Below are 15,234 nucleotides of genomic sequence, written 5' to 3' on the forward strand. Positions count from 1 at the left end.
ACCCACTGCCAGGGGCTCCTCCTCTGCTCAAGTCCAAGGCGTCAGGTGGGCCCCGCTCCTAAGAATCTCCATTCTGGGGGCTTTCCAAAGGAAAAACAAGGAGAATCCCGGCCTGCCATGGCTTGGAAGGAGCCTTGCAATGACAATTAGACTAAATCTCCTTAAGCTGCAGACCTCTGGCTTCATGCATTTGTGGAATTGGAAGCCATGTTTGCCTGTGGCAGGAAAGTCCTGGACAGGGAGACAGAGGTGCACAGACTGCCCTCGTTTCTCTGTGTCTCTGGTAGCCAGAGAAAGGCTGCTTCAGCCTGTGAGGAAAGCAGAAGTTCATTTGTTCTTTTTCTCTTTGGGCAGCATCCGTTTGTAACTTCAGCCAAGCCGACCTCCAGCCTGACGCCTCTGATCATGGCAGCGCAGCAGTTTATGGCTGACAGAAGATTCTAGCCGTGCAAGAGGCCGTTGTTGTTTGTTGTTCTTTTGAGTTTGTAGGTTGGAAGGAGTAGTTTGTAGTTTGTAGTTTGTAGATAGTTTAGACTGATAGTCAAAATAAATACTGTAAAACCATCACTGTGTTGGAAGCTTCCCTTCCTTCTGTGAATAAGCTGTAAATTTGAGTCTGAATGGTCAGGTGTTTCTAAAGCATGGGAAGATAGAGGGATGGGGTTTGGGAGTCAGTTTGGAAGTGGGCGGAGGTCTTCCTCCAGAACAAACCTCCTTGTGGAGATACAGGCTTTTAGCTGTGAATGGAGGAGCAGAAGAGGGCAAAACAGAGCAGAGCAGGGGTGTCACTGCTGGGGACGCCGCTGTGGCCGTGGTTGTGTGGCAGCTGCTGGGAAAGTTTGGGAGTGTCTGTGCTGCCCTGGGCAGAGAGGAAGGCAGCCAGGCTTCTCCACAGGCTCAGGCGCAGGTGAGTGTCCAGCAGGAACATGCGTTCTCCTACGGGAACTGAGGCCAAGATGAGGGATGAAAAGTTCTGCAGTTTGGATCTGTGAGAGCCAAGGGCTGTGTCAGCTGGGCACCCTGCACTAGGGAAGGAGCTGCCCAGACAGAGCTCCCTGGGGTCATGCTGCACACGAGGCTGGCAGGAGACACAGCCAGGGCAGGGGACCCAAAGTGGCCAAAGAGATATTCCTGACCATCCCACATGCTGCTCAGTATTTCAAGCTGGGTGCCTGCAGGAGGAAGGATGTTTGGAGTGATGGCATTTGTCTTCTCAAGTCACTGTGAGGCTTGAGGGGTCCCTGATGTCCTGGAGATGTGAAACACCTGCCTCCCCGTGTGTGCTGGTTTTACCCTGGCGGGCGGGCCCACTAGCAAGTTTTTCCCCATGAGAACTTCCTCTGTGGATTGATGGGACCAATTGGAGGCTGGTTTAGTTGTTGACAGCCTGAGAAAAGAATTGGAAAAGTCGGTTTGCTCCGTGCATCACATTTGAAGCAGGTAAGCCCCGGGAACGCTCTCTTGCATTTTCGGCCTCTTAAGGTGTGGCATTGGCCTAGCACCGGTCCCTTCTAGTACGGGGCCCGGGCCAGGCACAGGGCCAAGCTCCAGAGGCTGCTGGGCCCCGTCTTTAAGCAGGGGCCCCAGTGGTCAAGAGGAGGAGAGGCCCATTCCTGGGATCCTCGCCTTTTCCCGGTGCGGCCGTGGCTCGGCGGGGCCCTGCCCTGCCCCGGCTGGGAGCAGCCCTGGGGTGGCCGAGCCCGCCCGGCCGCCCTCACGGCCTGGGGGGAGGCAGCTGGGCCCCGTTTGGGAGAGCCCCCCACGGCTTTGTGTGCTGGGCAAGGCAGAGGGAGAACCCCCGGCCTGCAGCTGGAGCCGGGTGCAGTGAGAGCCAGAAGAAAGCCATGGAGCCAGAGCCTTGGCACCCATTTCTCCTCTGGCTGGACTTTGCAGTTTTCGTCCTGCCCCTCCAGCGTGGCCTGGGCGGCCTGAGCTCCTGACACAGCTGCAGCATGGCCGGGCCCATCTCCTGCAACTTCTGTGGGAGATTTTAAGTTTTTTTCCAATGCTCAGATAAGACTTACCGCCTTTCATCTTCCCGTGGGTGAGAGGAAGAAGAACAGAAAAGATACACCAAAGTCAATAAAGTCAAAGCTAAGTTTCTAAATGGAAGGAGAATGAAGAGACTCCATGAAGGTGGGCTGAAATATCTTTTTTGTAAGTTATAGGGGTGGACTGTGCTTCACAAACATTTTCTTTAAACCATGGAAAAAAAGAGAGACCTGGGGTGGTGGGGGGGTGGAGCAAGGTGTAAAGGGTTTGAAGAATCCTTTGCCCTGAGGAAAAGAGGGGGATCTCTGTTCCTGGGAATAATATATAAACAGAGAGAGAAGTGAGCTAAAGAGAACTTTTGCCTTGGAGTAGCTCATCCTTACAAGTAATACCCCATGACTTTTTACCATGGCCCGCAACTCAGTTGTGAACAGACTGTGAAGTGGGAGGAGTTTCCTGACAGCAGATCCCGGGCAGCTGTGAATCCTGAGCAAGTGGAGTCAAAAGAGAACTGGCAATTTCCTCTCTTAGTAAAAGATCCTTATAGCTAAAGAAAAAGAAACTCCTCTCCCTAAAGTGAACTGGAAAAGATAATTTACGGAAGAAATTGACGGAAGTGTCTCTGCATGTTGTTAAGCTGTAACAAAGGGGGAAAGAAGAGCTGGTCTGAAAATCTGCTCTGAATTTATTATTCTTATTCTTTGTGTAGTTAATAAAGTCTTTTTCTTTATTCCCTTTGTAAGCGTTTGGCCTGCTTTACTTTTACTCCTAATTCTAGTTCACCACAAAAGGTAACGATATTAAAATTGGCAAACCTTAAACTATTACATTATTGGTACATTGGCCCGGAAACAAACAAACAAACAAACGAAACCATTACACCTTGGGAAATGGGAAATGAGCTCTTTGCTCATTCGCTTGTGGGAAATGCAAAGCCCAGAGAGCTCTCCGGGCCTTGTGCATCCAGGCTCAGAGGTAGAGATGGATACAATGTTTAACCTGAGACTTTAGGGAAGGCCTTTAGAATTACAAGCTAAAAAGTGAAGCAGACAGGAAAGAGGAATACAGGTTTGCACTTGAAATGGAAATATGTTTTAAGCAAAGGGAAAGATGTGTTATGCAAGCCAGGCAATACGTTAAGTAAGGTTGCAAAAGGTTTTCAAACGTAGCAATAGAACTTGTTCTAAAGTTAGTGAAAAGATGAAGATGCAGCAATGTGAATTTAGAAATGCTGTATGATTGGTTGAAAAATGATGCATTCTGGCAAGGCTGCAGAAAGTAAGGAATTAATGATTGCTATGAAAAGATGTTCACAAGTTTTGCAGAAGTATGTGACTAGTGAAAAAACGAACATAAGGCATCGGAATGAAGAAGGGAAAGGCTTCTGATACTATGGCACTGGATGTAACACCTTTAATGCCTCACCTTTCTATGAGATTGATGCCATAAGGCTAGAAAGCACTTTTTATCCAGTCTCTCAGTTGCCCCATTTCTCCTAACATTATTTTTCCGATACGGTGGGAACACGAGTTCTGCTACGGGAACTGAGGCCAAGATGAGGGATGAAAAGTTCTGCAGTTTGGATCTGTGTGAGCCAAGGGCTGTGTCAGCTGGGCACCCCGCACTAGGGAAGGAGCTGCCCAGACAGAGCTCCCTGGGGTCATGCTGCACACGAGGCTGGCAGGAGACACAGCCAGGGCAGGGGACCCAAAGTGGCCAAAGAGATATTCCTGACCATCCCACATGCTGCTCAGTATTTCAAGCTGGGTACCAGCAGGAGGAAGGATGTTTGGAGTGATGGCATTTGTCTTCTCAAGTCACTGTGAGGCTTGAGGGGTCCCTGATGTCCTGGAGATGTGAAACACCTGCCTCCCCTTGGGAAATGGGGAATGAGTTCAAAGGGGTTTCTTGGCCTATGCATGAGGCTTCTGCATTCCCTATGCAGCTCAATTGTTTTCTGCACCTGGCAATTTTCCAGCTTCTACCCTTCCAATTCTCTGCACAGGCCAGCCTGCTGGTGACCGGGCATCGAATGAGAATGGCTGTGTGTGGCACTTGCTTGCTGCCTGGGCTTATACCACAACATGGCAAATACAGCAAAAGAGGTTGGAATGCAAGAGGAGGAGGGAGAAGGAAGCATCCACGTTTTGGAATGGCGGTGGTTTTTCTGTTTTCCTCAGCCTGCCTTCCCGTAGCTGCTCCAGCACGTGATCTATTTGGTCTCTGCCTCAAAACTTCAGTTTTTCTGGGACCAGCCCACTTGGGCGCACTGCTTTACTCCTTCCAGCACTTTGGGACTCGGCCCACAGCGATGATGCTGGTACCTTCTATTCTCTTTCTTTCTTTCTTTGTTTTTCTTTCTTTCTCTCTTTCTTTCTTTCTCTCTTTCTTTCTTTTCTTTCTTTTCCTTCCTTCCTTTCTTTCTTTCTTTCTTTCTTTTCCTTCCTTTCTTCCTTCCTTCCCATCTGCAGCAGGCAGCTCCCTCTGAGGCACACGTTTGCCCAGGGAAGCTCCCTCAGGTGCACCTCAGATGGGCGAGCCTCCTTGGAAATGCCACAGCAGTGCAGCAGGAGGATGATGTGATTTTAGTGGATGTGTTGCTTAGCTTTCCATGTTTTCATCAATGTACCTTTTTAGGCCTGTGTCCCACCTTGTTCTGCAGCAAACAAGTGAGGAAGAAGGGCTCTGAAAGGCCTTCCTGAGGTTTTGTCCCACAGCTGGCACTGAAGGGGGGATTTCCATTGGTGCTGCCTTTTAGAGCCCCACCTGCACCAAGCCTCATGATTTAACACAGGACAATGAGTGGCCAAAGGTGCTGTTCTCTTTTTTGGTTTCTCCTCACATCATCATGGTCCCTTCTCCGTGTTCAGCTTCTCAGCGTGGGCTACAAGGGCTTGCTGTGTTCTTGGTGTTACTCCCAGATGCCTTGAGCAACAGCTTATGGACTAGGCGGCCTTTTTGTGTTGCTTTGTAGCAGAGGAGAACTTTGCAGGTGCCTTTTGGCCTTAGCTGAAGTGAGAAGGTGTGCTTCTCTGCATGACTTCACAAGGCAGCCTAGAGCAGCTGCTATTGTGATGTCAGCGGCCGCATCCCAGCGCTGTCAAGGCAAAGTTGCTGTGCCCAGGCACGGGAGGCCTCAGTGGGCAGAGCAGCTCTTTGGCATGCTCCCTGCAGGTGCAACCTGCTGATCGACGAGGTCTCTGACAGCCAGCTGCACCCTGAGAGCTCTCGCAGGATTTTTGTTTGTCCCCACAAGTGCTGTCTGGAGCTGACTTGAGCAGCATAGCTCCCGCCATGGAGAGAGTGTGTGCTGCAGTTTGCACGGCTTTTACCGTGGCTTATTCTGGCTACTTTTTCACCCACCTGGCACGTAAGTAGGCGCTTCTATTCGGTGCAGCAGATGGAAGGCCAAAGGCTATGAAGAGGCCTTTTGTTGGGTAAAGCTGCTGTCAGCAGCTGCAGCTGACAAGGGGGTGTCTCTAGCCAGTGGGGCGTGGGCTGCATTTGTAATGTAGCCTGCTGGGCTGCTTCTCCCCACACGGCATGGCCTGTGGCAGTGGAGTCTGGAATCTCCTGCGTTTGCTGGCTCAAGAATGACAACTTCTAAGAGGGGAAGACAGGGAGAGCTTAGAAGGAGCGCTTGGAAAAACTGCGCTGCTCTCCAGGACTGAGGGGAAGCCTCTTCTTGTCTGCATTCCCCCATCCCAGCACATGTGTGTGGGACTTGACAGTTCCTGTGTGCTGAAAGAGCCCTTCCCTCTGTGAGGAAATCACAGAATCAGCTTGGGAAAGGCCCTTGAAATAGACATTTCAGACAAGTTCCGGTATGCTGCTGGGCACAGGAGGTGTTGCTGTGCAGCGTCACATTAGAACTGCCACCATGGCTAAAGGGCTTGGGCTGAAGCATTTCGGGGCAAAAGTTTTCAGCAAGCTCGTGGCAACTGACGCTTGCATCTCTTCAGAAAACTGAAATACAGGAAGGAGACGAGCTGTAGCTCCTGCTGGGTGGGGCAGGGCAGAAACAATGACTGTTTCAGAACTTGGACTTCATGGGCCTCAGGTTTCTGAGGGTTGAGTGGCCAAAAAGGACAAAAGACAGACACGAGGCAATCCTTTGTGCTGTTGTCTTGCTTGCTGTGTGACACGAGGCTTGCTGCTGGAGGCATGGAGTGAAAGCAATATGCTCTGGCTTTGGGTTGATTTTTGGTGGGTTTTCCCAGAGCGGGCAGTTTTCTCACAGCATGGGGTTCTTTTTCCTTTGTGTGTTGCAGGTCACATCGCCCGTGCCTGGAGAGAATCCAGCCCTTGGGTGAGTGGGAAAGGAGCCTTTGGCGTTGGTAGCATTGGACAGCTGTGGAGCAAGCTGTGAGCTGGGCCTGCTGCAGTCCAGTGCCAGCCTGCTTGGATGAATGAAAGTACAGTGCGGGCTCTCTGCAGCAGCAGCAGCAGCAGCAGCAGCAGCAGCAGCAGCAGCAGCAATGTGTGGAGGATGTGTGTCTGTTTTGCCCAGTTCCATTTCAGAGCTTTTAAGCAGTGGAAAGTGGGGTTGCTCGTTGCTTGAATGCATGATGGAATTTCTCCTGTGCAAGAGAGCGCAGTCTGCTCTGATTGGTCCAATTAGCTGGAGGCTGAGCAACTTAGAATCCAGATGATTCCTCCTTAGTGCATCTGGGTTCTAGAGCTGAATATCAAGAAGGTTGCCTGTCCCTCCCGTTGCTGTCTGTCTGCAGAGCCCAAAAGCAACCTCAGAGCCTCCTGCGGCTGCGCATCTTCCTGAAGAAGAGGCCAAAGGGGAGGAAGATGCCCACCAAGCTGCAGCTGCTGCTACTGTGGGGCCTGAGCATCCAGCATCAGTAAGTGGCAGCTGGGAGTGGCCCTGTGGCTGGAGCAAAGGAGAGCTGGAAGTTTTTGATCAGACAGCACCTCCCCTGCGTAGTTGAAGATGCTGAGTCAGGCTGGAATCTTTCTGGCACTTGCAGAGTGTTTCACCCCTGGGAAAGGGGTGTGGAACTTGGACATTTAGGCATCCGTTCCCCACCACTCTGATAGGGGCTGTGAATTCCTCTTAGCAAGAGACAAGAGGTAGCATTAGGGTGTCTTGGGATGCTGCTGGGGTACAAGTGAGGCCCTTGGTGGCCAGTGGCTGTGCAGGCTCCCTATCTCTGGTGAGGAGAGCCGTGCAAAGATGCACTTGACAGCCTTGCAGGATATGGAGGAGCCACTGTCCCCTGGAGGGACCTGGCCCTGCTCATCAGCAGCTGTGGGGAGCTCAAGGAGCAGCTAAGCTGCAGCAGGGGCCTGTAGCTGAATATCTGTCAGGTTCTGAATGACAGGTTCTTTCCTGTCCCTCCCGCTGCTGTCTGTGCCCAGAGCCCAAGGGCAGCACCAGCCCCTGCTCTTGCTGAACGTGGAGTCAAGGAAGAGGCTGAAGAGGAGGAAGGTGCTAATGAACCTGTCCCTGCTGTCAGCCCACGGCCTGAGCAGCCAACATCAGTAAGCACCTGCTTTGGTCAGCGGTGTCTTTGGGGTCATGTTGTGCATCGGGTAAAAGCAGCCTTTGGAATTTGCGCCTTGTGTGAGAGAAGGGGGCAGCAAAAGCCGAGAGGTGAAGAGCCCAGGGTGTGGCCAGCAGCATCTTCCAAGGGGCTTGCATTTGAAATGGGATTGGAGGGGCATCTGTGGCAGGCGTGTTTCTGACCCAAATTTGTTTCTTGTCTCAGAGCTCCACTTCCTCTGGCCTGGCGCCGGCACGAGCTGCAGCTGCCGGCTCTGAAGAAGCCTCCTGTCCCCAAGCTGGAAAGTCAAGCGCGAGCAGCTCGTGCACCTGGAGCACAAGTAGTTCCTCGGGCAGCATGGAGCAGCTGCTTAGAGAGAGGACAGAGGACGAGTGCCTGGCCCTGCTGAGTATGTCCTTTGTGATGCCTGTGTGCTGGAGCAGTGCCCTGTGTGATCGTGTGTCAGCGTGAGCTGTCCCACCTGCAGTTCCTGCTGGGCTGAGTGTCGGCTGCTGCGGCCTCCACACAGGAGCTGTTGTTGTGCTTGGAGGTGCTGAAGGAACAGCGGGCTCTTGCTGCTGCCTCTGAGGGCAGCCTGGCGTGCTTTGGCTTTGCCTGAGCTTGCCTCAGTACAAAAGGCAAAAGAGAGATGGTTTGTGGCTGAGCAGGAGGCCGGGACCTTGTGAATGAGGCGACTTCAGGGAGCTCCTGTGGGGCCCAGCTCCTGTGGGGCACAGCCAAGGTCATCTTCAGATCATAGCCTCTCCTGAAGGCTGAGGAACCTCATTGTTAAGGCCCATGGCAATAGGTTGCAACGTCAGCTGCTGCTGCTGCTCTTGCAAGCCAGAAAGGCATTGTTTAGGTAAAGTGCTGCTTCAAGGCGGAGATCATGCCTCTGCTGGAAGCACTGGGCACTATTCTTCCGCTTCTGGAGCGGGCAGCTGTTGATACAAATTGATTGCAGAAGCCAAGGTGCCTTTGCTGCTTGCAAGGATGCAAGCTTTTGTTGAATGGCGCAGAGTGTTCATGGCCAAGAACAGAAAGGTTTGGGTTTTATAGACCACACTCACTTGTCTTGATCGTGGCCTTCTGATCTCTGTGTCCTTGGACTGTTTCTCCACGTGCTTAGATTTTAGTTTAGGCTTCTAGTTTAGTGCAGACCGTATGTGCTGCAGAGCTGCTTGTCCTGCTGCTGTTGTTTTGGTGGTGCTGCTGGTGGTGCTGGTGCGGCAATGGTGTTGTTGTTTGTCCAGTGAGGGAGTTGAAAGGGCCCAGTGTGCCAGAGAGTGGGGCTGCCTTGGTGATCTGCTGCAGGCTGGCATCTCAGTTTTGAAGTGAGCATCTTTCCTTTGGGTTTTTACAGGGATGCTGGTGAGCGAAGGAGATCCGGAGGCTAAATATACAGAACTGGAAATTATTGGCAAAGGGTGAGTGCAGCCACAGGTGCTTCTTCAAAGGGAGGGGCTGTGTACTTTGCTGCTGTCACCTGTCGCCGGAGTGATGTCAGGCAAGCTGCAAAGCTGTGCAGACGCTGCGCTGAGACGCTGCTATGCCTCAGTTTTGGTCAGCATTGATAGCTGTGGTCTGAAGGCATGGCAAAGACACCTGGATGCTGGAATGGTCCTTTCTGCAGCAAGGAGCAGCACCTGGCACATCTCCTGTCCCTCAAGTGTCTTTCCCCCTCTTGCCGCTTTTCTTGGGACAAATCATTTCTCTGTGTCCCAAAAGGATACAGGATCCGTGGCAATGAAAGGAGGAAAAACTTCATTGCCTCCAAGGTCAAGGTAGCAGCTGCGGGCTGTCAGGGAACAGCTCTCAGGAAGCTTTGTTCCAGCGTTTTGCTGAAAACAAGGTTCAGTGGTCAGGATGACCACCTAGCTAGTCTAGAAGCCAAAAGCAGACACAAAAGCAGCAGCTCTCTTTTGTAGCTGAGGTGGCAAAAGCCAAAGCTTCAGGCCAGTGTCCAATGCCAATGCACTCTAGAGGAAAAGGCATCGAGTGCCTGAGGGGAGAGCCCTCGTGGATCCTGTGGGGTTGCGGCCTTTCCTGCAAAGAAAGCACCAAGCTATTCCCTACTGAAAGCCAGCTCTGCTGACTGTCAGTGGGATTGATTTGCAACATTTCCTCTGGGAGGAGCCAAATGTAGAAGAAGTCCCCTGAAAAGTAGAGTGCTTCCTGTGTCTGCTGCACCCAAGAGAAGCAGCTGCCCATGGCTCTGGAGCCAGAAGGCAGCTGTCTGAGGATCTTCTGCTTTGAGCACTTCTCCATTTGTGTGTGCAGCAGTGGAGACCTGTGCCTGCTCTGCCTGTGGCTGCAGCTGTGGCTGGAGACTACTTTCCTTGTCAGCTGCAGAAAGGATGTGTGTTGAGAGGTTTTCTTCTGATGTCTGTGACATGGCTTCAGGCTTCTCAGAAGGCCTGTGTGGAGGTGCCTGAGTGTGGCACATCCACTGCAAGGAGAAGTGTGAGCAGGCCCAACGGCCATGTGTGTGTGTGTGTGTGTGTGTGTGTGTGTGTCTGGAAAAATCACAGACACGCACGGACACAGAAAGAGAAAGGGGGAAAGGAGCCAGAGCAGAATGTGTCGCGGTGCATTTGCTGTTTGTCCCTGGCCTCTTTTTCCTCCTTGGGCCACAGTGTCTGGCTTCTGCAGGGACTAAAGGACTTCTCCTTTCTCTGCTGCTGTTTTGTTTCTAGGGGTTTCGGCACTGTGTGCACGGCAGTGGAGACTGCCACAGGAGAAGAGGTAAGTGTCAAGCGGTGCTGCAGCTTGTGCAGCTCTCGAGTGCCCTCCCCTGTGCTGTGAGCTGTGCCTGAGCTTTGGGTCGCCAGTAGAGCTTTGCTGCAAAGGCAACTGAAGTGCAGAGCAGGGTCTGCCTGCCAAGCCCAGTGGGGACAGACTGTGTCCTTCTGAGCTGCCGCAAGCAATGCAAGGAGGCCAAGGGCTGTCTTTCTGAGGAGGACACGCTAGCTGGTTCTTAGTGGCAAGGCGGTGTCTTAGAGAATGGCGGTGCCCTTTGGGGCTTTGGCTCGCGGTTCCCGAGTTCTCCTTTCGTGCTGTCACCAAATCCATGGGAATTTTGATGGTAGTTCCTTAGGCACGTGCAGTGCTGCCCTTGGGAACTGTGCTTAGAGAGAGAGGTCTGCAAGGAGTCTCTCGAGGGCCTAAGCCCTGCTCAGAGCCTGGTGTGTATCACTAGAGGATCAAGGCATGAGCTATTTCTTTTTAGAATCAGTCAGGAATTGCAAATGTCACTGGTGTGCTAGAAAGCATTTTAGCAGAACAAATGGAAAATTGCTGAAGTGAGGATGTGCTAGCCTTGTTTTTTTTTGATGTGTCCTTAATGATGTTCTCATCATGACAACAATTTTTCCATAAAATCTGTCGGTTTTTATTTCTCTGGGGGGTGTGGGGTGGGGGGGACGGTCAGGATGTTTGTAGGGCGGCATTTTATCTGTCATATCTGTAAGGGTTTGCCCTGTTGTTGTGCAGTGAAGAATGCCGGTGGCCACCGGAGTAATGATCAAGCCCCCTAGAAATGGCCAAGGTTTCCCAGGAGTTTTGCTCCATTTTTCCTAGGCCTAAGTTGTTTCCTGCTTGCAAGTGGTGTGTGAATTCAAAATGGGGATGATAAAGTGAGGCCCTGGGGGAAGAATGTGGGTGCAGCGAGGGTGGTTAGAGCTTTGAGCTGGAGAGTTGAGACTGTGTTTCTGCCAGGTTTGCAAGGCAAAGGGTTTCTGGCTGTGTGTCCTGGGAGTGGCGACCAAGGAAGCAGTGTAAAGGGCTCTTGCAAGCTCAGCTTCCGGTTCCTCTGATGTCCAGTCCCAAGGCATTTTGGCACAGCGCAGCTGTATCATCCCAAAATCACAGTGTCCCTGTTGGCCTTGTGTTCCTGTGCCATCGACTTCTTTGATCCATGGTTTGCATGTCGTTTTAGGTGGCCATAAAGAAAATCAGTCTGTTGCAAGTGAAGAGCAACGAACTGTGCGTGAATGAAATCCAGGTCATGCGGGACAATAAGAACGCCAATGTGGTGAACTATGTAGACAGGTGAGTGGTTCTGCTCTTCTGCCGTGAAGGGTCACTGACGTGCTGCAAGCCAGAGGTTCAAGCACTCCTTTGGTTGCTGGCAGAGGGTGGAGCTGTTAATTCCTTCCCCTTTCTGGGCTGATCCACAGCATCTTGGAGGAGTTTGCATGGGGGCTGCATTTATCTTTTGCGGCATATCTAGTTTGAAGTGCGCTTTCAAAGAGCAGGTCTCGGCCCAATTTTACTGCGTCAGCAGCCTCCAAGTTCCTGCCCTCCGTGCCCATTGTCCTGTTGGGTTTGGTGTTTGATTTTTCCCCCAAGGTTCTTGAGTTCTGACAAAGCACTGGAGATGGTATTTCCCATGGCCTGTTGCACAGCTGTGCATACCAAGCAGTCTTTTCTACTGCACAGAGTTCAAGCCCTGTAGAGCCTTGTGAATGCCTATTCCCTTCGTCCTGTCTTCCTCGGAGAGAGACACGGACAAAAGGGTCCATCAGGTCACGCAAGCGCACGCATTCACCTGCAGGTGGTTGTTTCCTCCTTTCAGCTACCTGGTGCACAAGGAACTCTGGCTCGTGATGGAATACATGGACGGAGGGTCTTTGCACGATGTCATTAGGGAGATCCAAATGGCAGAAGGAGAGATAGCAGCTGTGTCCCGCGAGGTAAGGGATTGCGTTGGTGCTTGCCATGGCTTGGGTGGAATGGGTGGGAAGGGGAGGATTGATTTCATCTTCCGAGCTTCCTTTCTGCCTATCTCTTGTGACTGGCAGAGCGGGGGCAAGTGCATCTGGAGGGCCTGCCAAGGTGCGGGCCCTTCTTCTAGTGCGTTTGTTTGCGTTGGCCTCTGCAAACACTTGCCTGCTGCCTGTGTGTGCTGCATTCCTTCCCTGTAAGAGCAGCCGTGCTGGTGGCACAGTGTCAACCGAGTGGCAAAGACAAAGAGACACTCACAGGACTCTGCCAGAGCTCAGCCTCCAAGGAGAGCTTTGCACCCAAAGGGGCATTTGCAAAGGCATTTGCTGTCATCTGGCTGGAGAGAGCACAGGCACTGCAGCGGTGCTCCTTCAGTCTGTGTTTGCAGGGCACTGGCCAGAAAAAGCATCGTCCTTTCTCTTTCAAAGCGAATACACCCTCTCTTAGAAAGGCCCTGCTGTCGTCATGTTGCAGCAGCAAGCTCTTGCCCTCCCCTCAGCCTTGCCTGCCATGGCTCGGCGTCCCCCAGCAAGTCAGTCTTGCAGATGTGCCACTGCACTGCATGAGGGACGAAGTCAGATCTCCTGTTTGTTTTTCCTCCCTCAGTGCCTGCAAGGCCTGGATTTCCTTCACTGCAAGCAAGTGATCCACCGAGACATCAAAAGCCACAACATTCTCCTGGGCTTGGATGGATCTGTCAAGCTGGGTGGGTGTTGTTAAGGGCAGGCCCAGCCGTGGTGGGCTGTGGGCTGGGGGTGCATTTGAGTGACTTCCAGTTGCCCAAGAGTGGTGCCTGTGGCAGTGCAGGCTGCCCTGCTGCAAGCGCAGAGCACAGCCACAAGGTGCAGGGCGGTGTGGCTGGGAAGAAGGTGTCAGGAGGGGCTTTGGGCTGTGTGTGCCCTCACGCAAGCAAGGCAGTTTCAGTCTGGAGCTTCAGGGAACTAAAAGCCACTGTGTGAAACGGGGGGCTTTTGCTAAGTGGCCCATCTGCTATTTCCTCAGCTGCAGCTGTTAGGAATGCCAGCATGCCATTCCCGTTTGCATTCCCTTTGGATTCCACACTGCCTTCTTGGGCACTGGGAGAGTGGGGACTTCTTCTCTTTGCTTTCCTACTTCACGCTGGCTTGATCCGAGTGTGTTTTTTCTCCTCAGCTGATTTTGGCCTCGCTGCTCAGCTCACGGCTGAGCAGAGCAAACGCAGATCGGCTGTCGGGACTACTTACTGGATGGCGCCTGAAATTTTCACCAGGAAGCCCTACGGCCCCAAAGTGGACATCTGGTCCTTTGGCATCGTGGGGATGGAGATGGTGGAAGGAGCTCCTCCTTACCTGATGGAAACCTCCCGCACGGTGCGCTGCAACTTCTCTCAGATGCTCCCGTCCCTCTAAGAAAATCTGCCCCCGTTCTTCTGCCTGCCAAGCTTGGTAACACCTGAAGACCATAGCTCCCGGGCTGCATAGTCTCTTGTGCTTCTTGCCCTGTATTATTCCCCTTGCCCTTGAATTCGGAACGGCCCAAAGTACGCTGATGCCATTTGCTTGCTGGCAGCTTTGCCTAAGGGAGCAGTGAGCAGCGCCAAGCTGCATGTTACGGAAGAATCCTTGGGAAGAGTAGAGTTAGACCAAAGTCCCTCTTCCAAATTGGCGGTAGAGCTGGTGTCAGTCCTCGGAGAAGCCGAGTGTGCTTTTGCTGATGGATTTGCTCCTGATTCCCAATCAGCCCATGAAATCAGGGCTGAAGGCAGGAGCCTTTGCACATTGGACTGGCTGTGGTTGCCTCTGGCTTTGGGTTCAGTTGGTTGGGGTGGGAAAGGCATGTCGCAGCCTCTGGCGGGGAAGAAAGGGCCACTTGTGAGAGTGCAGCTTGGCCAGCGGGGTGTGGGTGAGCAGTTTTGGGTGCGAAGGAGACAGGTGGAGTGTGGCGTTGCCTTCTTCTCTAGGCTCGACAGCTGATCAGCACCGGGGGCACCCCGAAGCTGCAGAAGCCCAGGCAGCAGTCGGCTTGGTTGCGAGACTTTCTGCACTGCTGCCTGGAGACAGACGAGGACAGGCGCTGGTCTGCCCAGGAACTTCTGCAGGTAAAAGGCAGAGCAGCTACAGGCTGTGCCAGCTACCCACTGCCAGGGGCTCCTCCTCTGCTCAAGTCCAAGGCGTCAGGTGGGCCCCGCTCCTAAGAATCTCCATTCTGGGGGCTTTCCAAAGGAAAAACAAGGAGAATCCCGGCCTGCCATGGCTTGGAAGGAGCCTTGCAATGACAATTAGACTAAATCTCCTTAAGCTGCAGACCTCTGGCTTCATGCATTTGTGGAATTGGAAGCCATGTTTGCCTGTGGCAGGAAAGTCCTGGACAGGGAGACAGAGGTGCACAGACTGCCCTCGTTTCTCTGTGTCTCTGGTAGCCAGAGAAAGGCTGCTTCAGCCTGTGAGGAAAGCAGAAGTTCATTTGTTCTTTTTCTCTTTGGGCAGCATCCGTTTGTAACTTCAGCCAAGCCGACCTCCAGCCTGACGCCTCTGATCATGGCAGCGCAGCAGTTTATGGCTGACAGAAGATTCTAGCCGTGCAAGAGGCCGTTGTTGTTTGTTGTTCTTTTGAGTTTGTAGGTTGGAAGGAGTAGTTTGTAGTTTGTAGTTTGTAGATAGTTTAGGCTGATAGTCAAAATAAATACTGTAAAACCATCACTGTGTTGGAAGCTTCCCTTTCTTCTGTGAATAAGCTGTAAATTTGAGTCTGAATGGTCAGGTGTTTCTAAAGCATGGGAAGATAGAGGGATGGGGTTTGGGAGTCAGTTTGGAAGTGGGTGGAGGTCTTCCTCCAGAACAAACCTCCTTGTGGAGATACAGGCTTTTAGCTGTGAATAGAGGAGCAGAAGAGGGCAAAACAGAGCAGAGCAGGGGTGTCACTGCTGGGGACGCCGCTGTGGCCGTGGTTGTGTGGCAGCTGCTGGGAAAGTTTGGGAGTGTCTGTGCTGCCCTGGGCAGAGAGGAAGGCAGCCAGGCTTCTCCACAGGCTCAGGCGCAGGTGA

The 15,234-nt window shown here is 52.5% G+C and overlaps 1 protein-coding gene across 1 annotated transcript; it reads left to right on the forward strand.

Moving 5' to 3' along the window:
* The first annotated feature begins 5,286 nt into the window (after positions 1-5,286).
* LOC134056957 (serine/threonine-protein kinase PAK 3-like) lies at positions 5,287-14,767 on the forward strand. The gene is made up of 11 exons (XM_062513919.1): positions 5,287-5,362; positions 6,264-6,357; positions 7,713-7,792; positions 8,851-8,914; positions 10,184-10,232; positions 11,425-11,537; positions 12,064-12,181; positions 12,819-12,918; positions 13,365-13,561; positions 14,152-14,289; positions 14,678-14,767. Exons 1-11 carry the CDS (start codon positions 5,287-5,289, stop codon positions 14,765-14,767), a joined length of 1,119 nt encoding a protein of 372 aa, XP_062369903.1.
* The last annotated feature ends 467 nt before the right edge of the window (positions 14,768-15,234 follow it).

The sequence above is a fragment of the Cinclus cinclus genome, chromosome Z (assembly GCF_963662255.1).
Source record: "Cinclus cinclus chromosome Z, bCinCin1.1, whole genome shotgun sequence".
NCBI classification, from domain to species: Eukaryota; Metazoa; Chordata; class Aves; order Passeriformes; family Cinclidae; genus Cinclus; species Cinclus cinclus.

Bases quoted from the DNA above. Each gene is read 5' to 3' on its own strand.
- LOC134056957 (XM_062513919.1), top strand. From the start codon at position 5,287: ATGGAGAGAGTGTGTGCTGCAGTTTGCACGGCTTTTACCGTGGCTTAT. The intron at 7,793-8,850 runs GTCAAGCGCGAG...GGGTTTTTACAG, and splicing joins TCCTGTCCCCAAGCTGGAAA to GGATGCTGGTGAGCGAAGGA. The intron at 8,915-10,183 runs GTGAGTGCAGCC...TTTTGTTTCTAG, and splicing joins CTGGAAATTATTGGCAAAGG to GGGTTTCGGCACTGTGTGCA.